Source organism: Mustelus asterias, chromosome 23 (genome assembly GCF_964213995.1).
Source record: "Mustelus asterias chromosome 23, sMusAst1.hap1.1, whole genome shotgun sequence".
NCBI classification, from domain to species: Eukaryota; Metazoa; Chordata; class Chondrichthyes; order Carcharhiniformes; family Triakidae; genus Mustelus; species Mustelus asterias.
The window spans coordinates 64,330,986-64,355,164 of NC_135823.1; the positions used below are offsets into that span (position 1 = coordinate 64,330,986).

Consider the following 24,179-nt stretch of genomic DNA (forward strand, 5'->3'; position numbering starts at 1 on the left):
GGAATCACGAGTTTTCGGAGCAAAAGCTCATGATTCCAAATAAACCTGTTGGACTTTAACCTATTGAGACTTCTTACTGTGCCCACCCCAGTCAAACTCCGGCATCTGCAGATCATGGCTATCCCTTCTAGTCTTGGACTCCCGAACAAGAGGAGGTGATGGCCTAGTGGTGTTATCGCCAAACTATTAATCCAGAAACCCAGCTAACGTTCTGGGGACCCGGGTTCAAATCCTGCCACGGCAGATGGTGGAATTTGAATTCAATTTTAAAAAAAATCTGGAATTAAGAATCCACTGATGACCATGAAATCATTGTTGATTCTTGGAAAAACCCATCTGGTTCACTAATATCCTTTAGGGAAGGAAATTTGCTGTCCTTACCCGGTCTGGCCTACATGTACATGTGACTCCAGAACCACAGCAATGTGGTTGCCTTTCAACTGCCCTCCAAGGGCAACTAGGGATGGGCAATAAATTCTGGCCCAGCCAGCGACGCCCATGTCCCACGAATGAATTAAAAAAGTGGACACATCTTTTTAACATCTGCCCTATCAAATCCCTGAACAATTTTAAGGGCCTCCATTAAGTCACCCCTATTCTAATGCAAGGAGCTACATGTTTTTTGAAAGACAGTCAATGTTCAGTGGATTATACTTACTTTAGCAGAATATTATTGACATCTTGTGTGAAGAATTTCTGCTTCCCCTCTCCTTCTGAGGCTTTGGCAGCCTACAAGACAAGAATATCATCAGCTTTTTGTCGTAACTTCAGGTCCCTTCTAAAGCCTATTTTAATTGGATTAAAGAGCTGCAGTTCTTGATGATCTTCAGCACCAGTTTGTCAAAAGCAAAACTGAATGGCAACCAAGTACTACAGAAGAAGAAAAAAAAGTTCAATTCAATAGCCTCCTGGCCACTCCACTTTCAAAAATAATCTTAAAAGATATCAACCAAATTAAAAAAAAATACCCCATAATGATCAATACTAATAAAAGTTAACTTTTTTGGGGGAGTCAGTCAATGTTTTCAGTTATAAAGAACCCATATTTAAGTATATAGTAATTGAGTGCAATAATTGTGAAGTAAAAAAGTAAAGTTTATTTATTAGTGTCACAAGTAGGCTTGCATTAACACCGCAATGAAGTTACTGCGAAAATCCCCTAGTCGCCACACTCTGGCACCTGTTCGGGTACACAGAGGGGGAATTTAGCACGGCCAATGCACCTGACCAGTACGTCTTTCGGACTGTGGGAGGAAACCGGAGCACCCAGAGGAAACCCACACAGACATGGGCAGAGTGTACAGACTCCGCACAGTCATCCAAACCGGGCATTGAACCCACGCCCCTAGTACTGTGAGGCAGCAGTGCTAACCACTATGCCACCGTGCTGCCCCACTGTATTCAGGTGGTGGGCATTTAGTGGGGAAATTCACATGTTTTCCTGTAAATAAGAACAGTGGTTGACTGTTTCACTCAAAAAGAGTATAAATAGGAACAGGCTGAAACTGTAGTTAAGTTTGGAGGTGTATGTTTGTGGGTCTCTGTATATAAAAGTTTGTAAATTGTGTAAAGACTGGCTCCAGTTCTATCCCTCACCACCTAGTTTTCTGGATCAGAACATAGTTCATTCTGGATTAATTATTTGAACATTGCGTGCAATTGATAGTTTCTGAATTTATGAAACATTGGTTGTAAAGTTATGAAAGTATACCTCATACAGTCCTGCACAGCTGGATCCCTCCGTGTTCCAGGTTTAAAAAAAAATATTCAGAGACTAGATTGTTAACATTCCCCATTTCAGTTCACTGGCCACAAACTTACACAACTTCAAAAGAATTCTTCACTCCAAATTTAAACTACTTTCCTCAGAAATAAATCGAAGCCAAAGCATTTTGAAAGAAAACCCACAGAACCCATGCCAGCCAATTTTACATGTCTCTGTATAACTGAAATGACATTTCCATCCACGTTAGGCAACCTGAGTACAAACATGGCTTAAGATGTTGCACCTCGATTTTGTTTCCTGCCCAGACAGCATACTTGACCTGCGGTTTAGTTATCATTGGCAAAACTTTCTTTCAATGATTGAGAAAAAAAAACATCTACTTAAGAAATTCTTCAGAACTTAGGATCTTGACTCTGCAATCTTCTTTTAGTCTATTGCCCTTCACTTGTCTCCAGTCTTTTGCATGCTTCATCAGATTGTAATGTTTATTGGATCTTTGTTTAATTACAAAATACATTTTTTTAAAGAGAAAGTTGTCAACTTGTTTTGTCAAGACACACTTAAGTTTTTAATGGTCAAGCAGAATTAGAAAATGGAAGACAAGTGGAATCAGAGAGGGGATATGGAGAGCTCCATTTGAGAGTCAACCAAATTGCTGTGGCTCTGGAGTCACATGTAGGTCAGACCAGGTAAGGACAGCAGATTTCCTTCCCTAAAGGACATTAGTGAACCAGGTGGGTCTTTCCAACAACGGTTTCATGGTCATCATTAGACTTTCAATCCCAGATTTTTACTGATTTCAAATTTCACCATCTGCCGTGGCAGGATTCGAATCCAGGTCCCCAGATCTTGCTTCGGCTCTCAGGACTACTAGTCCAGTAACAATATCACTAGGTCACGACCTCCCCAAATGGAGGGAGGGAAATAGATAGATACTGGAATGGAGTGAGGACAGAAGGGAGGATGGAGGGGGAAAGAGAACTCGAATACTTTTATGGGCATGGTGGTGGAGCAAGGATTAGTACCAAAAAGTTACTGAATTTTACTTTAGTTGATTGGCTTGCACGACCATGGAGTTTCAGTCCAATTTAAGATACTGATGGATTAACTTTGGAACACCAAGACCACTCACCGTTATACAACAGATTCCCGCAGCAGAGTATACAGTGCACAGTGAAACCATTAGAATACTCTCCCTGTGTTTTGCCTCATTAACTCTTAGAGTGATATTAGCCCAACTTACCACAGAAACGCTTACCCTTGGCATTGGTTCCAGCATGAAATATACTTAAGGATGGGTTAGACTTCACACTAAAACAATTCAAAGTTGGCTTATTAGAGGTTTGGCCAGATTTCCTGTAACCAGTGGCCCAGTCTGATTACCACCTCATTCTTACTATAACAAATTGTAACATTTCTCAATGACTGAACTATCTTGCTTGCAATCAGTGGAATAAAAGGAGCTGCTCCTTCCTGGTTATGACTTTCTAAAGTTCTCCAGATTTTAGAACATTCCAAGTGGATTGAAAGTTAACAAATGGAGCAGTGCTATAGAAGAAAGGATGGAGCGTGAAAACAAGGTACGACAGGTCAGTTAGCCTGACATCAATCATTGGAAAAACAGTGGAACTGTATTGTTAATGACATCTCAACAATACACTAAGAAAATCAAAGTATGATCAGACACAGTCAACGTTATTTTACAAAAGAAAAATGTGTTCGACAAGATTATTAGTTTTTTTGAGGATTTAACTGGGAAGGTAGATAAAGGGAAACAAGTAGATGTAATATACCCGGATTTCCAAAAGGCATTTGATAAGGTGCCACTCAAAAGATGAATACGTAAAATAATGACTCATGGAGTTGGGGGGTAATATATTAGCAGGGATAGTGGATTGATTAACGGATAGGAAGCAGAGGGTAGGGACAAATAGGGAATTTTCAAGTTGGCAGGCTGTGACTAGTGCAGTGCCGCAAGGATCAGTGCTAGGCGTTCAGCTATGCACAATTTATATCAAGCTGCAAGGCGACATAGACAGGCAGCAGGGTGACAGATGGAGCATAATGTGCAGAAGTTGGTGGTTTATGCACTTTGGTTATGAGAATAGGAAAGCAGATTTTTTTTTTAAAATGGTGTGAAACTTAAATGCTGTTGTTTAGAGAGAGTTGGGTGTAACTGTACATGGAACACAAAGCTAACATGCAAAAATAGCCAGCAACTTGGAAGGCAAATAGCATGTTGGCCTTTACTGCTAGGGAATTGGAGTACAGGGTTTTTTAAAAAAATGCGACAAGTGTACAGAACTTTGGTGAGGCCACATGTGGAACACCATTATGGTCCTCGTGATTAAGGAGGAATATAGAGGTGGAATACCAAAGGTCCTGGGATGAGAGATTGTCCTATGAGGAGAGGCTGTATAACTTTTATTCCAGGAGTTTAGAAGAGTGAAAGGTGATCTTGCTGAAACATACGAGGTTCTGAAAGGGCTGAATAAGACAGACATGGAGAGCTGCTGTCCCTGAATGGGAGTGTGGGGGTGGCAGAGTCTCAGCTAAGGAATCATAGAATCCCTACAATTCAGAAGAGGCCACTCTGCCCATCAAGTCTGCACCGACTCTCCAACAGAGTATGTTACACAGGCCCCCTTCCCCACCCTATCCCTATAACCCCATACAAGACATTGGTAAGGCCACATTTGTAATACTGTGTACAGTTCTGGTCACCCTATTATAGAAAGGATATTATTCATAGAAATCATAGAAACCCTACATTACAGAAAGAGGCCATTCGGCCCATCGAGTCTGCACCGACCACAATCCCACCCAAACCCTACCCCCATATCCCTACATATTTTACCCACTAATCCCTCTAACCTACACATCTCAGGACACTAAGGGGCAATTTTAGCATGGCCAATCAACCTAACCCACACATCTTTGGACTGCGGGAGGAAACCGGAGCACCCGGAGGAAACCCACGCAGACACGAGGAGAATGTGCAAACTCCACACAGACAGTGACCCAAGCCGGGAATCGAACCAGGTCCCTGGAGCTGTGAAGCAGCAGTGCTAACCACTGTGCTACCGTGCCGCCCCTGGTTATTAAACCAGAAAGAGTGCAGAAAAGATTTACTAGGATGCTACCAGGACTTGATGGTTTGCGTTATAAGGAGAGGCTGGATAGACTGGGACTTTTTTCTCTGGAGCGTAGAAGGCTGAGGGGTGATCTTATAGAGGTCTATAAAATAATGAGGGGCACAGATCAGCTAGATAGTCAACATCTTTTCCCAAAGGTAGGGGAGTCTAAAACTAGGGGGCATAGGTTTAAGATGAGAGGGGAGAGATACAAAAGTGTCCAGAGGGGCAATTTTTTCACAGAGGGTGGAGAGTGTCTGGAACAAGTTGCCAGAGGTAGTAGAGACGGGTACAATTTTGTCTTTTAAAAGCCATTTAGACAGTTACATAGGTAAGATGGGTATAGACGGATATGGGCCAAATGCGGGCAATTGGGACTAGCGTAGGGTTTAAAAAAAGGGCAGTGTGGACAAGTTGGGCTAAAGGGCCTGTTTCCATGCTGTAAACTCTATGACTATTTACTATGGCGAATCCATCTAACTTACACATCTTTGGACTGTGGGAGGAAACCGGAGCACCTGGAGGGAACCCACGCAGACACGGGAAGAACATGCAAATTCCACACAGGCTGTCACCCAAGGTTGGAGCTGAACCTGCGTCCCAGGCACTGTGATTCAATCAATTAGGATAGAGATAGAGAGAAATTTTTCAAAGGCTGGTGAATCTTTTGAACCTCTGCACCAGAGGGTTGTGGATATTCCATCATTAATCACCTTTAGAGCGGAGATGGACAGATTGCGAGCCTCTCAGGAAATCAAGGGAAATGAGGTAGAAAAGCACCCACACACTTGCTGAACGTGGAGTTTGAGGGGCCACACGGTCCATTTAGAACATAGAAAACAACATAGAAAAAATACAGCCCCAACAAGCCCTTCGGCCCACAAGTTGCGCCGGTCATGTCCCTACCTACCTAGTCTTATATATAGGTTTACCTAATAGAACATAGAAAATTACCTAATAGAACATAGAACATTTCTGTTCCTATTTCTCATGTTCTTGTGAAGTTGGATGGTCAAGGGAGCAAGAGGTGGGTCTCCTGGACCAGAGGAGCTCAGAAATGGGATGAGAGGGGGTAGGAGAAAAACGAGAGAAAGGTGTGAGTTCAGGGCTCGGGGCAGGATGAACATTTGGCCTGGTGTGCTGATAGAAAGGAACAATGCAGCAGAGGCAGCCAACTGAATGGTCTCGACCCTAAGAACAACAAAGTCCACAAACTTCTTGCACTTATTGTTGGAGGCGAGGGTGGAGGAGACAGGGGAAAAAGGGTGTAAAGATGATGATTTCCAGCAGGGAGAGGAAGCCGGGAATATCTTTGTATTCCAGGATAAGTGAACAGTTTTAACCCAGCAGATGAAGACTCGATAATGCTTTATGTGCCCCAGCGATGGATGCCTAAACCAGATGTCGCTCAAGTTTGCAACTCTTGGAATAGCTTCCATTAAAACCATGTGTCCTATGTGCCTGGAAATCCAGCCCTCAAAGCCTAGGCAACTCAATTCAATTTCTTACTCATTATTTCAGTCCTGTACAAATTTTGTGGACCTGGGGGGTTTAGAGAGTAATATTTGTGCCTTGCTGATGGTTAAATCCTACTCAAACTACCAAATCTGTTAGGATCAGCAGCTTGAGATATTGCCAAACTTAACTTGAATGTTACATGTCACCCCCTATGACAGAAAGCTCGACACTTTTTATTAGGATATCTTCTACCTGGCGATTACTTTATTTTCCTGTGGTACATGTTTCAATTTGAATCTTACCTGTGTCAACTCTTTAATACGTTTTTCTAGTAGTGCTGGAAGTCCTTCGGGCAATGTAGGAACCTGCTTAGGCATTTGTCCCGCTGTTGAGTACTGTAGTACAGGCAGAGGGTCACTGCCGTCATCAAAGTCATTAAGGGGACTCCCTGGGGGAGAGTCATTCAGAAGACGTTCTAAGTCAATTTCCAGCTCTACAGTGCTGGCCACTTTCAGAAGATCACTCTCGTTAGCAGATCCAATCAGTGAAAGCAGAGGGTCCGAAACATTAAGGTTTAGAGAGCTGTTATCAGTTTCGAGAGGGGTGCCTGCCATAGTTTGAGAGATGGGCACATTCTTCTGGTCCTCTCGTTTCTTCAAGGCTTCTTTCTCCATCTCGAATTTTTTTAACATCTCTCTCACACCCAAGGCTCCCATGTATTTTTTCTTTTTCTTTTTATCTTCTTTGTGAACGTTCAGTGGCATAAACCTGATTTTAAAAACAGCAAACATCACGGATAAGCAAAAATAAAGGACAGTCTGAATGCAAATCAGTGTTTCAACTAACATCTCCATTTTGTAAAAACATGATCGATTGGAGGACCGGTGCACTTGCATTAATTAAAATCCTCATCAGTTCAGGATCCATCAAGTTGTAAGAAGTAGAAAGTCTACATTTGCAGCACTTGCAGTAGAAGTCCTTTTGAGGTACACTTGTGCTTTCATTCAAGTAGCGTCATAGAGGTTTGCAGCATGGAAACAGGTCCTTCGGCCCAACTTGTCCACGCCACCTTTTTTTTAAACGCCTAAGCTAATCCCAATTGGCCGCATTTGGCCCATATCCCTCTATACCCATCGTACCCATGTAATTGTCTCAATGCTTTTTAAAAGACAAAATTGTACCCGCCTCTACTACTACCTCTGGCAGCTTGTTCCAGACACTCACCACCCTCTGTGAAAAAACTGCCTCTCTGGACACTGTGTATCTCTCCCCTCTCACCTTAAACCTATGCCTTCTAGTTTTAGACTCTCCTACCTTTGGGAAAGGATATTGACTATCTAGCTGATCTGTGCCCCTCATTATTTTATAGACCTCTGTAAGATCACCCCTCAGCCTGCTATGCTCCAGAGAAAAAAGTCTATCCAGCCTCTCCTTATAACTCAAACCATCAAGTCCGGGTAGCATCCTAGTAAATTTTTTCTGCACTCTTTCTAGTTTAATAATATCCTTTCTATAATAGGTTGACCAGAACGGTACACAATTCTGGTCACCCTATTATACCACATAGCTTGAAACTTTAAATGCAATGACCCTGGCAGCGATGACGGGGCATGTGACATTGGAGAATTCTGGCCAGTGTTATGTGTAATTGTTTTTGGACCAGCTTTTCAGTGTAAAATTGTTTACTCTATAGGGATGTCAGTATCCTAGTATGGACAAAAATTCTAGTATGGAACTCTTCGGGGTCACTTTCTTAAGATGATCGATAGGATGACCGGTGTACTTGTGTTAATTAAAATACTCATTAGTTCAGGATCCATAAAGTTGTATGAAGTAGAAAGTCTACATTTGCAGCACTTGCAGGAGAAGGTACACTTGTGTTTTCATTCATGTAGCTTGAACACATGTGGGGTCCAACCAGTCCATGATGGTGCTCATGCTCAACTTGAACCTAGATTCCCTACAGTGCAGGAGGAGGCCATTTGGCCCATCGATTCTGCACCGACCACAATCCCACCCAAGCCCTATTCCTGTAACCCCACATACTTACCCTGCTAATCCCCCTGACACTGAGGGGCAATTTAGCATGGCCAATCAACCTAACCCGCACATCTTTGGACTGTTAACCTCCTCCCACCTAAATCTACCATTGTAACCCCCTGTTCCATTCTCCCTCATATGCTTGTCCAGATTGTCCCCATGTGCATCTGTATGATTTGCATCAATTACTCCCCGCGTCCCAGGGGTTTCTCTAATCTTGACATTGTGTTGGTAAGGGACGGACAGTAAAGGCCATTTATAATTGCTCCCCAGTCTCCCACTCAAATTATAGCCAGTTATCTAGAGAAACCCAAGGGACTTTCAGGGTCACGCATCTTAAAATATGGAGAAGTAACAATTCCTAAAAATACCAAAATAAAAGATTCAATATTTGCAGATCATCATTTTTGGAACACTTCAACATTCTTACTTGTATAAAATGCGGCCACTATTTTCTGCTGAAATCAGTCTTTCTAATAAAAAATGCTTTTTGACATTTTGGATGGCAAGAGGCTTCAAAAACTCCTTTCACTTCTGAGTCCTGCCTCAAACACACTACACCGATGGAATAAAGTTTTTCATTTTTGTTCACTCAAAACTATACAAAATATTACGAAAAAAGCAAATCACTGTGGATGCTGGAATCTGAAACAAAGTCAGAAAATGCTGGAAAACCTCAGCAGGTCTGACAGCATCCGCGGAGAGGGGGAATAGAGCAACTCGAAATGTTAAGCTTCTGTTCTTTCTCCACAGATGCTGTCAGACCTGCTGAGATTTTCCAGCATTTTCTGTTTTTGCTGTACAAAATACGAGATGGGTACTCGGAACTTTGTACTTAACCAAATGCTATGCATCACAGATTAATATCAGAGACAGAATTCACTCCGTCTCTTCCCAGTATCAAGTTGAATTTTAACCAATTGAGTTGGAACTGGGGGGTATTGCAGTGGCAACAAACAAAAAATCAGGAGAACATTTTGAGATTTTTTTTTGTTGCCACTGCAATACCCCCAGTTCCAACTCAATTGGTTAAAATTCACCTTAATACTGGGAATAGACGGAGTACTAAATTCCGAGTACCCATCTTGTATTTTGTACAACAAAAACAGAAAATGCTGGAAAATCTCAGCAGGTCTGACAGCACCTGTGGAGAAAGAACAGAAGCTTAATATTTCAAGTTTGGTCATCCTGACTCGAAACGTTGACACTATTCTTTCTCCACAGAGGCTGTCAGACCTGCTGAGACTTTCCAGCATTTTCTGTTTTTGTTTCAGATTCCAGCATCCGCAGTGATTTGCTATTTTATAATATTTTGTATAGTTTTGGTATAGTTTCAAATGAGTGCAACAATTCATACTACATACAGGAGGAAAGGCTGCTGATTGGTTGGCAATTCGACTTTGATTGGCCAAGGCATTGCCATGGAGAAAGCAACCAGGAACTACAAGTGCCCAGGTAATTCAAAGAGACACAAGACTTCAACATATTGCTTTTGTTTGCAGAGAATGGATCCCTGGCCTATGTTGCTTCTCGCAAATGCAAATGAACCACAATGAGTTTGACTAATCATCTTAAATTGGTTGCTCCGTGTAGGTATTAGCACACTCAGGATTGCTCAGCAAGTGCTGCCAAATCATGGAATCATCTCAAACAGTGGACTTTTGTTCCGAGTTTAGCAAACACAAGCTTGCTGAGTGTGTTCGGGACTCTGTCTATATGAATACTTGAAGGAACATGTTGCTTGTGGATTCTCTTTCAAATGTAGAAACTCAAACCGCCATATGACTTACCCAGCCTGTTTGGAAATTTTGGATTTTTGAGATTTCTTCTCTTTCTCATGTCCATCTTCTTTTCTCCTTTTCTTCATCTTCTCATTACTTTCTTTTAATTTTCGTTTCTATTCAAAAAAGACAAATATCAGGACTAAAAACAAAGAGGTACTAGATAGAGTCAACATAACTGAAATCTACCCAAATTATTCTTTACAACGAATGCAGATTGCAACTGGAAAGTGATTTTAATTAGCTTTTCAAAGTTTACAGTATTCATCTGGTTTAGGTTAAATTGACTTTGAATTATGCACCCCATAACATGAAAGCACAAATTTTACTGCGTTCTTTATACCGCTGACAGCTCTGATCTTTGACAAAATTGGTTCTAAAAGTTTTCAGCTTCTTAAAAAAAACATAGGTGACTCAACTTCTCAAACGTCTGCAGTGCACATGGTGTAGGGACACCCTCAGGTGCTGTTTAGGAACGAGTGGCGGGATTTTTACCCAACAATCGTGGAAGAGCAATGACACAATTGCAAGTCAGGATGGTGTGCGACTTGGGGAGGAATTTGCAGGTGGTGGTGCTCCCGTGCATCTGTTATCCTTGTGCTTCTAGGTAGCAGAAGTCGCTGGATTGTCAAAGGAACTGTGGCAATTTGCTGTATGAACTGCTCTCACTATGCACAGTGATGGTGGGAGTAAATGTTGAAGGTGGTGGATGGAGTGCCAATCATTTGGTCTGTTTGTCCTGGATGGTGTGAAACTGTCTATGAAGCTGTGCTTTTTATAATTAAACCAGCCAAGGAGCCAATGCCCAGGAGGCCCCGATTGCCCCCCCTTCACTCCAGCGGGATCAGGCCCTGTTAGCGGGGAGCAACTGTATTTCCTGCTGGTGTGAACCACTCCGGTGGGCGTGGGGGGCGGCAAGATGACGACGACACCACACACACCCTATCGGGGTGGCAATGCATGCGCGAAACCTGCAAATCGACCGATGCGACAATCTGCGCTAAAACATTAATGCAACGGGATGGGAGGATTGCGGCCCAGATATTTATTGGCTTCAGATTTCACCATCTGCCATGCTGATATCTGAACCTGCGGCCTCACAGCATTACCGTGGGTCTCTGGATTGCTAGTCCAGTGACAATACCACTACATCACTGCCTCCACTGCAGCAGCTGCAGATGGTTGGGCCTAGGGTACCCCGAGCACCCTGAGGAACCCTCACAGCAATGTAATGATAATGAAAGAAACGCTAAAGCCTATAATTACAGAAACAAAGCTCCTGACCCAGGAGTAGCTGTATCGCTGTAATATAATCATTCCACAATAATAAAAGCACGATTTACACACTTAAATATAACAAATAATATAATATATTATGGTCACACTGTTGTTTCTTTTACTTTTCTGTCTTATTCATACATTTTAAACATTCTTGTCACTGTTTCTACTTCGACTGATACATGGTATTGTTTTTAAAGATTTTCCACAAGTTAAAACTATCTAGGTTTCACCGTGGGCAGCACGGTGACACAGTGGTTAGCACTGCTGCCTCACAGCGCCAGGGACACGTGTTCAATTCCAGCCTCAGGTGACTGTGTGCAGTTTGCACGTTTTCCCCGTATCTGCGCGGGTTTGCTCCAGTTTTCCCCCCACAGTCCAAAGATATGCGGGTTGGGTTGATTGGCCATGCAAAATTGCCCCTTGGTGTCAGGGGGACTAGCAGGGTAAATACGTGGGGATAGGGCCTGGATGAGATTGTTGTTGGTGCAGGCTCGATGGGCCGAATTGCCTCCTTCTGCACTGTAGGGATTCTATTTCCTTCCCTACATTGGAGAATGAGTTTGGGGAAAACAAACTCTTGGTGAAATTCATAGACAAATAATTTACTCAGTCGAGATAAACTGATGTCAGACAAATTAAAATTACAAGCAGCAAACAGGCTAAACAGTTGAGATCATGTGGAAGATCTCACCGACCCCTCCCACTCTCCTGGGATGCGAGTCTGTTATGGATAGCACATGACTCAGAGCCACCATTATCTCTTTAACTGCTCTAATCTTGTTTGACTGCTCGGAGGTACATTTTCACGTTTAACAGAGAGAAACTGCTGAAAATATATAGAAAGACAAGGATCTTCTGGCCGGGCGACAACAAAAGTCCACATTACAGAAACAGAGGCAGCAAGAAAGGGAACAGAGAAAATCAACCCATCGCTGAGATCAAAAGGAGAGAAAGAGAAAAGAAAAATTCAGAAACTCTTCTTTAGTTAACACAACAGACCACAGCTCGTCAGAACACAGACAGGAAATTGATATTTTTGACAGACCAACCATATAATTTGGGAACTATGTCTCAGGGCATACCCATAATACTGTGTGCAGTCTTGGCTGGGCAAGTGCTCATTATAAACAGGCAATTAAAGACATAGAAAGCATATGACATGGATTCACCAGCACGATGCTGGGAATGATTAATTTTAAAGGGGGTGTCTTGGATTAATGCCTCGTCTGAAAGATAGCGCCTTTGTGCACTATTCCTCAAGTGCTGCATTGATGTTTCAGCCTGGATAGCGTGCTCAAGTTTCTGGCTCGAGACTTAAACCGTGGCCATCTGATTCAGAAGTAATAGTGCAAACACAGGGCCAAACACAACTCTTAAAATATATTAAATATACTTTTAAATATCTGAAACAGGAAAAAAAAACCCCAACGAGAGCATAGATGATGGATTACTCTCGCAAAGAACCAAATAGACATAGTCATTACTATGATTGCCATCTGTGCTCTAAACCTTTTAATAAATGCTTAAACAAGCATCTTTTCAAAAGGAAGAATATCAAACAAGGAGTGGGGGAGGGGGGAGGCAGAAAAATGTGTTTAAAGCAACTGGTTTCCAGCTGAAGACATAGCTTCTCCTTCTACAGGTGAGGAGACATTTCTCCACCCAAAGAGTGGTGAGCCTGTGGAATTTGTTACCACAGGAAGTAGTTGATGCCAAAACATTGAATCGTGAACATTCAAGAGGCATTGGATTTTGCACTTGGGGCGAACGGGATCAAAGGTTATGGGGAGAAAGCAGGATTAGGGGCTACTGAGTTGGACGATCAGCCATAATCGTAATGAATAGCGGAGCAGGCTCGAAGGGCCAAATGGCCTCCACCTATCTTCTATGTTACACGGTAACTTGTACGGTTCTGTCTAACGTCAAAATTGATCAAATACAATCCTGCCGGAAATTCTGGAAGTTTTTCTCTTAAAATGTCAGATTAGACTTAATGACATTGGAAATCCAAAGTTGCGGATATACGAGAATAAATCACCTACAGTGTATGCAGCACATAGCAATTCAGTTTTGTTCCCCCTCACCTTTGGAGACTTTGTCTTTTTCTTGTCCTTTATAAAATCGTCATCCCCATCTGATTCAGATGCTTGGCGGAATTGCAACGTTCCACTATTGATGTAAAAGCCACCCAGCTTGGTGGTCAAGGAGGCTGGGACTAGTTCATCGTACTAGAACACCACAAAAGGAAGGAAGGTGTTAGGTGCGATCGTAAAGGACAAGACACACTGCTGAAAGGTGTACTAATGATCTATTCCAAGGCACAACTTTTTAAATAGCGTTTGGACTCGGCTGACCCAAGGAAAGATTATTTGCTGTCACTAACTTTCTGCAGGAGGCCGAGTGTGCCATAAACTGCAGGACTGCTGAAAAACTCTAATGAAATCATACACCATGACAATGAAACTATAGCTCATGAAAATGCTGAAATCCCTTAAATTGTTCTGCGGCAAACAACACACTTCCAGCCAACTGTTAAATAATACATAACCAACCATAAAATATTTGTTTGGTTGTCTTATCCATTCACATGATTTACTTTGCTGGATAATTTTGCTTTTTGTTTCTGCTCCACGAAACATTTTTTGATATCTCTCTCTGCCAACTGTTGGTATTCTGAGACTGAGGATGATGATAAATGCACTGGAATGGAAATCCTTCCCTTGCATTGTGGCTAGATGACAGCAAGACTCAGTGATAGAGGAAAATTTGTTTTATAACAAGGCAGAGGGATAATTCCCATTTTATAATCTATTTTAATGCCAAAACTACTATCAAAAGCAACACTAGCACTTCCAATCAGGCACATTACGGCATTTTGTGGCAGGGTTGGAGTTTCTAAAATATTTAAAGTATTTTTGTAAAAAAACTTTCTTCCTGGTAAGAAAACTCAGATGTCTAGCTCCTGCTCAAGAGACCAGCCATTTAGTTCTACAAGTAGATGCACTTTTGAAAAAAACTGAATAGAATCATAGAATCCTACAGTGCAGAAGGAGGCCATTCGGCCCAGCGAGTCTGCACCAGCCACAATCCCACCCAGGCCCTATCCCCACAACCCCATCCGTTTACCCTAGCTAATCCCCCGACATGAAGGGTCAATTTAAAATGGCCAATCCACCTAACCCGCACATCTTTGGACTGTGGGAGGAAACTGGAGCACCCGGAGGAAACCCACGCAGGCACGGGGAGAATGTGCAAACTCCACACAGACAGTGGCCCAAACCAGGAATCGAACCTGAGTCCCTGGCGGCGTGAGATAGCAATGCTAACCACTGTGCCACCCTAATGATAGCTTGATGCCAAATTATCGTTAATTTTGAAATTTAGCACGGAGTGGTTGCTGCTCTGCACTTTACCAGCAATGAAATTCAAACTGGCATCCAGACCCAGAAAAGTACCAATTCTTTTTTTTATAAGCAATGCCTGAAGTAGTTAGCACTGCAGCTTCACAGTGACAGGGACCCGGGTTCAATTCCGGCCTCGGGTCAGTGTGTGTGGAGTTTGCACATTCTCCCCGTGTCTGTGTGGGTTTCCTCCGGGTGATCCGATTTCCTCCCACAGTCCAAGGATGTGCGGGTTAGGTTGATTGGCCATGCTAAATTGACCCTAGTGTCAGGGGGATTTGAACGGTAAATATGTGGGGTTACGGGAACAGGGCCTGGATGGGATTGTGGTCGGTGTGGACTCAATGGGCCGACTGGCTTCCTTCTGCACTGTACGGATTCTATGATTAACTCAGTACTGACTTTTCCAATTCTGCCGCGGTAGATAGCGGATTAAAATTCAGCTTTATCCGCAAAACCCTTAATTAATTTGCTGAAATTATTAGCTGTGAGAGAGAGGACAGAAATCATTCCAAGCCAATCAATTCAAACATAAACATTTAGCATGATTGGTTCTGTTGAATTTAACAGATAGGTATTTAAATTATGACTAATTATTTCGATGCTTTGTCTTTTGCAAATTCACGAGAATACCTCAAACCTCCAAAAAGATTTAGATAGAAGCTACACAAGCTATTTGGCTGAGCTAAATGGGGGAAAGACTAAACTACATTATTTTCTGTTATAATGATGAAAAAAACAACTTCAATAATTATTTCAGAAACTGTTATGCTACTATTCACCCAGTTAAATGTTTTGGCACTTAAAGTCAAAGTTGAACGAAGTACTGAATAATCTTTGGAATTCAGTATCTGTGGAGAAAGTAAGTTTAGCATTTAAGCTTATTTATTAGTGTCACAAATAAGCTTACACTAACACTGCAATGGAGTTACTGTGAACGTCCCCACACTCAGGCGCCTGTTCGGGTACACTGAGGGAGAATTTAGCATGGCCAATGCACCTAACCAGCACATCTTTCGGACTGTGGGAGGAAACCGGAGCACCCGGAGGAAACCCACGCAGACATGAGGAGAATGTACTGACTCCGCACAGTCACCCAAGCCGGGAATCGAACCCGGGTCCCTGGCTCTGTGAGGCAGCAGTGCTAACCACTGTACCGTCCCAGTCAAAATTTCAGGTCGACAAGATGAGTGGCACAGTGGTTAGCACTGCTGCCTCACAGCGCCAGGGACCCGGGTTCGATTTCCGCTTGGGTCATTGTCTGTGTGGAGTTTGCACATTCTCCCCCGTGTCTGCATGGGTTTCCTCCGGGTGCTCTGGTTTCCTCCCACAGTCCAAAGATGTACGGGTGAGGTTGATTGGCCATGCTAAATTGACCCTAGTGTCAGGGGGATTAGCGGGGTAAATATGAGAGGTTATGGAAATAGGGCCTGGGTGGGATTGTGATTGGTGCAGGCTCGATGGGCCGAATGGCCTCCTTCTGCACTGTAAGATTCTATGATTCTATGTATTATTTTGCTTCCTTGGGAAGAAAAAGAGGATTCTGTGAAAGCACAGCGTTACCAACGCATAAAAGGCAAACTTTTAAACTTAGCGAATGAGCAGAGACCCAAGTCACTAAATAGAGATGGCGGCAAAAGTAGAAAATGCCATAAAAAGTCAACTGGAGCTGCTTTTTGCAACATAAAAGGTGCAGGACCGATTCACGATAATGTTAGGGTATTGAACAGTTACAACTTTGAAGAGAGACTGTTGTCTAAAAGCAAGATTAAGGGTTGACCTGGATTATGAATGAATGGCCATGCTAAGGTTAGAAAGTTTCATGTAGTCAGATTGTTACCATCACACTGAGCACCAGAAACAAAAATAAAAAGAAAACCGAGATAAGGATAATTAAAGGAAGGTTTGACAAAATGCTGAGTGTGGCTGGAATCTAAAACTCTCTGCTGCTGAAGTAAAGCCTCCAAAAAAAGGATCCGAAGATTATTAAAGAGAGTGGATATCTGAGCAAAGGCTAGGTTTTGACTAAGTGGCTTTTGAAAGGGAGAACACTAGCAAAGACTGCAGTCGCCCAAAGGACTGAATCGCTCATGTTTTCATGCTTCCTTTTGCCCTCATTCCCTATTCCAGCTTAAAGGTTAGAGAGCTGCCATGGGAACCATATATACTTGAATGATGTGTTGGAAGACTTTGTTCAATTATTTTCCCTGAAGTTGTCCTGGATCCTGACAAATGTTACGTTACCCTCGAGGCTTCTTCACAAAAGTCACCATTCTGCCTCCTCTCCATTCATGTCCTATGATGCACTGCCTTCTCTCAGCGTCGATTTACATCTGCAGCGCTGCAGGTTCAGGGATTACAATTTATATATTGGTTTTTCCACTCAAAAACCTATCACCCTACTCCAAATCTCTAAGAAGCTGGCTTCATGACCCAAGCATAACTAATGTACCCAATCAGTTGAAGTTGCGAGCCAAGGTCTATTAATAACATAGAAACTAGAAGCAGGAGGAGGCCATTCGGCCCTTCGAGCCTGCTCCGCCATTCATTTTGATCATGGCTGATCATTAAATTCAATATCCTGATCCCGCCTTCCCCCATATGCCTTGATCCCTTTAGCCCCAAGAGCGATATCTAATTTCTCCTTGAAATCACACAATGTTTTGGCCCCAACTACTTTCGGTGGCTGCGAATACCACACATTCGCCACTCATATTAACAAGCCCCAAAACCTCTCTGCTCCTTAGGTGCTTGGTGATGGGTTACATGAGCACAGCAATATCTACAAACTATGCACATCAAGCATGGACCTGCACGGCCAGTGACCATGTAAATGTACCAACAAAGAAGCAATTATATGTACTTTGGGACAGGGCTGCCTTGAATATACGCCACATTATCTGTCACAAACGGAGACTCTTTGGGCTTTTACCTTGTTCCTCGGAACCAAATATGCCAATTTTTAAGCCAAATCATAATCACATTCTTACAGCTAATCTTATAAAAATAATTCCCAGTGTAGTTTTGAATATTCTGTTCATTTACATTCAATGCTTTCCCAGCTCCCTGCCAGATGGGAGCATTATTCCTTGTTTAACTGAACATGAAAAGCAGCCAGTACAACATGTTCAATAATATCACCAAGGCAATGCAGTGTTCCAACTATAGAAACAGTTCTACAATTCAAATTCCACCACTTACAGCAATGCGATTTACCGATACATGTAATGGCATTAATATCAAAAAACAATTTTGATTCTTGTTAGTTGGCCTTGAGCTGTTTTGTTTTACAATTATAAAGACTACCCGAGAGGACAGCTCAAATATTACCTCTGCTTTTCCAAGGAGTACAGCTTCCTCAGCCTTTACTTCCTCTCAGGGTTGTTTCTACTTTGTGTTTTCCACTGAGAAAACTCAGTGAAAAGGAGAGAAAATCTGAGGGCATAGCCCCTGGACAATAAGGCCGGAAATTTTACTGGCACACCCGCCCCCAATTCTGGGGACGGACGAGGCTCGGAGAAGGGCATGTTTTGGGGCTGAGGCCAACGGAGGCCTCAGGCAGGATCGTACGAACCTCGGGCAGATGTGCTGGTAAAATTCCACCCTAAATGTGCATTTTACATTGTAGAAGGGAAGTTCGTCGTAAAAATGTCATTCATTAAATTCAGTGCACCTTAATGGGGTATGAACCATGAGTAAACACAGTTATTTCTGTCCAAAATAAACAGAGCAATTAAGACACTATTTTGGAACATTGAGATTGACTTTAACACAAATTGTTCACGGTTATTGGCCAATATAAGCGATTTGCCCATTTTAATCATTGATGTTTTTAAGTGAACCAGGAAACGTGACCATGATATACTGATTACGCCAACCGAGCTTTCTTTGCAGAACCATTTATTCTCTTTTGCCATCTGTGCCTTCTATCAAAGTTTATATAGGTATCAATGTTCTCCCTCACCTAGATAACTAACATTATACATGTTTTTTTCACACGCAACTTCAAAGCATCTAGGTTCAGCAAACTGGATGGTCTCAGGCTCTTTCCATAATAATGAGGGATCTCTTTCCCTTTCAGGCTATATGGTACACCGTGCACAGAAAATGTCCAACTACCGACATGGAAGAAAAAAATGTTAAAATGTCTCACACAGGTACAGAAAATACCCGGTGGCACCAAGACTAATAACTCTTGCAAACAGCATCACTTCTCAATATACTTTAGCCTCGCTTTGTGCGCAAAACACAAAAGCAAATGTCACACAATTATTGATATCTTGAAGCAAGAAGCAGAGAGCCTGGTACACATCATTAGAAGTATTTATTTTCACAGAGCAGGGCAAAGAAAGACAGAACTGGTCTCTGCATATGCATGTATGTATCTATTCTTGCCGATTGTTCAATGGAAGGGTTGAAATTGCATTTGTTGCCAGAGGAACAGAAAGGACGAAGGGAAGAAAGGAAAGAATGAAAGACTTGCATTTATACAGTGCTTCTCATTTCCTCAGGATATCGTAAAGTGTTTCACGGCCAATGAATTACTTTTGAAGAGTGGCCATTGTTATTTATGGATAGTACTCGTCAATTGTGTTTACTTACAGCTTCTGAGTTATCTATAAATGGGTCAGTTTCATCGTATCCGTAACCCATGTCGATAAGATCTTGGATACGATCCTTCCTTCGCTTCTTTGGGCCCTAAAATGTAAAAACTATACATGAACAGACATCATTAATTGTACTGGTGCTATTTATTTACTCAGTCTCCTACTCCAGTTCCATGCAGCTAAGGCAAGGTCAGCCTTCCTACAGATTGGGTGGTGGCAAATGTAATCCCCCCGCCCCCCCGATTTAAAAAGGGAGTGAGAGAAAAAAGGGAGAGCAACAGACCAGTTAGCCTGACATCAGCACTGGGGGAGATGCTAGAGTCTATTATAAAAGATGTGATAACAGAACACTTGGAAACACTAACGGGATTGGACAAAGCCAGCATGGGTTTATGAAAGACAAACCATGTTTAACAAATCTAATGGAGTTTTTTTTGAGGATGTAATTAGGAGAATAAGGGAATTTCACAGTAACTTCATTGCAGTGCTAATGTAAGCCTTACTTGTGACGAATAAACAAGCTTTAGATAAGGGAGAACCAGTGGATGTGGTGTTTCTGGACTTTCAAAAGGCTTGAGAAGGTCCCTCATAAGAGGTTCGTGGGCAAAATTAAAGTACATGGGATGGGGGTGTATTGGCTTACATTGAGAATTGGTTAACAGACAGGAAACAGAGGGCCCTATTTTACCATTTTGATTCCAAGTGCTGGGCGGACTTGAAACTGGGAGCGTTTCAGATCTGACTTTCAGACCCATTCTCAGGCGCCCCCATACACACACTGCCCGAAAAAATATCAGCAATTCCGAATCGTGCTGCAGAAGCCTGTGGGCGGGGCTTAATGTGCCCAAAATCCTGCAGCTCCGATCAGAGCCTCCAACTGCACATGTGCAGAAAAAAAAAGATAGAATGCGGTTCCCCTGCCATATCCCTCCCGGGCCGGATAGTGCCACCCCCTGGCTCCCACAGACATTGCCCACCCCCACAACATTACTGACCCCCTTATCCCTCCGCCACCCAGACCGATCGCAGGCCCCTCTCCCCTTCCCCCCCATTGATCTCAGACAGAGTGGCAGCTGACCCCCCTCTTCCCCCCACTGATCTCGGGTAGAGTGGCAGCGGACCCCCCCCTCCGATCTCAGGTGGAGTGGCAGCAGACCCCCCCGCTTCCCCCCCCCCCAACAGATATCAGGCAGAATGGCAGCAGACCCCCCCTTCCTCCCACTGATCTCAGACACAGTGGCAGCGGATCCCCTCTTCCCCCCACTGATCTCAGGCAGAGTGGCAATGGACCCCTCCTTCCCCTGCCACCGATCTCAGGCAGAATGGCAGCAGACCCCCCTCTTCCCCCCACTGATCTCAGGCAGAGTGGCAGCGGACCCCTCGCTTCTTCCCCACAGATATCAGGCAGAGTGGCAGTGACCCCTCCTTCCCCTCCCCACTGATCTCAGGTGGAGTGGCAGCGGACCCGCCCCCTTCCTCCCCACTGATATCAGGCAGAGTGGCAGTGACCCCTCCTTCCCCTCCCCACTGATCTCAGGTGGAGTGGCAGCGGACCCGCCCCCTTCCTCCCCACTGATATCAGGCAGAGTGGCAGTGACCCCTCCTTCCCCCCCCACTGATCTCAGGCAGAGTGGCAGCGGACCCCCCTCTTCCCCCGCCACTGATCTCAGGCAGAATGGCAGTGGATCCCCCCTTCCCCCGATCTCAGGCAAAGTGGCAGTGGACCCCCCTCTTCCCCCCCCACTGATCTCAGGCAGAATGGCAACGGACCCCCCCCCCTACTGATCTCAGGCAGAGTGAAGGAAAATTTTCTTCACTCAAAGGGTAGTGAACCTGTGGAATTCTCTTCCGCAGAAGGCTGTGGAGGCCAAGTCACTGAATGCATTCAAGAAAGAGATAAATATTTTTAGATTTTAATGGCATCAAGAAGTGAGAGAAATCAGGAATATGGCATTGAGACAGAGGATCAGTCACGATCATACTGAATGGTGGAGTAGACTCTGAAGGCCAAATGGCCTACTTCTGCTCCTATTTTAACCTTTCTCTACTAAGGTCTGAATGATCATCTTTGGCATCAAATTCAATCTCTTCACCAAGTAAATGAAGTGAGCCTTTGGCTTAGGGTAGCACTCCCACTTGAGTCAGAAGATGCAGGGTTTGAACCACATTCCAGTCCTGGTACGTGGAAACCAGAAGTTCTACCTCTGATTTATGGGTTGACGTCTAGCTGGAGACTTGAGTTTAGTGAGGGCGAGTGCTACCCTCCCCATCCCAACACTCAAACGTATGGCTTGTGACAGCCCACAAAAAGGCCTCCGGACTGACCATCAAACCATCTGGTATGATATGGTTACAACCATGAGAGGAGCGATCACATCACCAGTTGTTGACCTCTTTCACGACCACACAGTATTCTCCAAGAGAAGATTGTGAAAACATTAAAGTTAAAGTTTATTTATTAGTCACAAGTAAGGCTTCCATTAACACTGCAATGAAGTTACTGTGAAATTCCCCTAGTCGCCACAGTCCAGTGCCTATTCGGGTCAATGCACCTAACCAGCACGTGTTTCAGACTGTGGGAGGAAACCGGAGGAAACCCACGCAGACACGGGGAGAACGTGCAAACTCCACACAGTGACCCAAGCTGGGAATCGAACCCGGTCCCTGGCGCTGTGAAGCAGCAATGCTAACCACTGTGCCGCCCAGTTGTTAAGTTGATTCGCAGGGTGATTAAAGAATAAATATTTTCTGTCACCAAAAACACGATTGCTACAATTGCCGGGCACCACAACCACAGTTTGCTAAAAAGGTTACTGGCCGAAATTGACATTTCAAATATTTAAACACTGAATACTTGAGCAGTAAGCACTGAACTCCGTGGGTGTTTAACATGATAAGATAGCCAGTGCATGCTCCAGAAAGGAGTTACTGTACTTTTGGTGCAGTAATGTGGCATTCAGTGAATTCAGAACAGAGGCAGGTTGGCTGATGAATACGTTGGGAAGTGAAAGAAACATTCACCTTGTTATTGCATTAACCGGAAGGTTCAAAAAGTAGACGTGGCAAGGATTAAATAAATGCATCAACTATAGCATTGGGAGGAGGGAAGACAGGCTAAAAAGGCTGCTGACAAGGGATAAGCACATGTGTCTATTGTGTGATCTTGAAAGTTAAACACAGCAGTTTCAAAAATAATCCATTGCAAATGAACCATAAATATTCATTCCCTATTGTGTTCTATCAGCCCAGTTCAGTTTGTCCATTGTGCTCCCCAATCATGGAATCTGCCATTCTGTGCGGTTTCAAATGTAGGGGAAGAAGCCTATGACATCAACTTACAATCTGACGATCTTCAATAGGAGTCTCGACTTCCATTGAGATGTATGTCAGGTGTGAGATTTTGAAACCAATCCCATCGGATTTTTAAACTTTAAAACACGCTCAATATTAAAAGACCATAAGATATAGGAGCAGATTTAGGGCATTCGGCCCATCGATTCTGCTCCGTCATTCAATCATGGCCAATAAGTTTCTCGACGGCCTTTTCCCCATAATCTTTGATTCCCTTACCAATCAAGAACCTGTATATCTCGGTCTGAAATACACTCAAAGACTTGGCCCCCTCTGTGGCAATGAATTCCACAGATTCACCACCCTCTGGCTGAAGAAATTCCTCCTCATCTCGGTTCTAAAGAGTCGTCCCTTTGCTCTGAGACGGTGCCCTCGGGTCCCAGCCTCTCCTACTATTGGAAAGTTCTTCCCCACGCCCACTTTGCAAACAGGGCTAGTTGTGCAGCAAAATAACCTTTTGTATGAAGTAGTTATCTGTTTAATGATGTAAATATCAAAGATGTGAGGTTTATGAACGAAAGAAATGAGCAGGACTCACATATTTCTCTTCAAACTTTTTAGCCAAAGCCTCAATTTCTTCTTCCCTTCTGTCATCATTAAACGGAGCGTCAAAACGCTTAGCCACGTCTTTCTAAATTAAAAAAAAGCCAAAATCAGTACCATGTAATGTATGGAACACAAAAATAACTGAGGGGTTCTTCAACTTCCACTTTCCCCTGATTTCCCCATTCTTCACATATTCCTTACTAAGAGGAGGATGCACAATACTGCTCTAGAACGGGCCAATAGGAGGTACATGTAGCCTTCGGGCATTGTAGGGCCCAACCCGCCAATAACCTGTAGGGAGGATGTTGCTCACACTAACCGATTGCATGATCTTCATCTAAAATCTTGTACAAGCACTGTATTGTGTATGCACCCTGACAACACACTGAGGTGCTTTAAATTTCAAAGTAAGGTGCAGCATACAGGGGGGTACTCCTATTGCTAACCATGAGATCTATCAACCAGTACAGTACCTACCAATCCAAATGTTAGATGTATGCTAGCAGATAACATCAAAAGCCAATGGAAATGGGACTATATTGGTTCTTCCTATCATACACAAACCGAAACATTGGTTTCTGAACAGTTCTCCTGGATAGGTTTCCATGAAAGGAATAGCGAAATGAATCTGTTCATAGTCTACACAATTACACATAATGCTTGGGATAAAAATTTTACTGTAACACATCAACATGTTCAGATCTACTGGGGAGCGGTGGCATAGTGGTATTGTTGCTGGACTAGTAATCCCAGAGACCGCAGGGTACTGCTCTGGGGACCAAATCTCACCACGGCTAATGGTGAAATTTGAATTTCATAAAAATCTTCAATTTGATTTGTCACATTTATTAATA

At 43.3% G+C, this 24,179-nt stretch overlaps 1 protein-coding gene across 7 annotated transcripts in view; it reads right to left on the reverse strand.

Moving 5' to 3' along the window:
- Positions 1–24,179, reverse strand: part of LOC144510838 (ubinuclein-1-like) — an 81,127-nt gene that overhangs the window by 44,312 nt on the left and 12,636 nt on the right. For 6 of the 7 annotated variants that reach the window (XM_078240793.1, XM_078240795.1, XM_078240791.1 and 3 more), the window contains exons 2-7: positions 23,318–23,410; positions 19,424–19,519; positions 13,505–13,648; positions 10,149–10,255; positions 6,621–7,086; positions 659–729 (exon numbers count right to left, since the gene is read on the reverse strand). In XM_078240793.1, coding sequence (XP_078096919.1) covers positions 659–729; positions 6,621–7,086; positions 10,149–10,255; positions 13,505–13,648; positions 19,424–19,519; positions 23,318–23,410 — 977 coding nt within the window. The remainder of the gene's footprint in view (positions 1–658; positions 730–6,620; positions 7,087–10,148; positions 10,256–13,504; positions 13,649–19,423; positions 19,520–23,317; positions 23,411–24,179) is intronic. The other variant, XM_078240798.1, reaches the window with a different exon arrangement.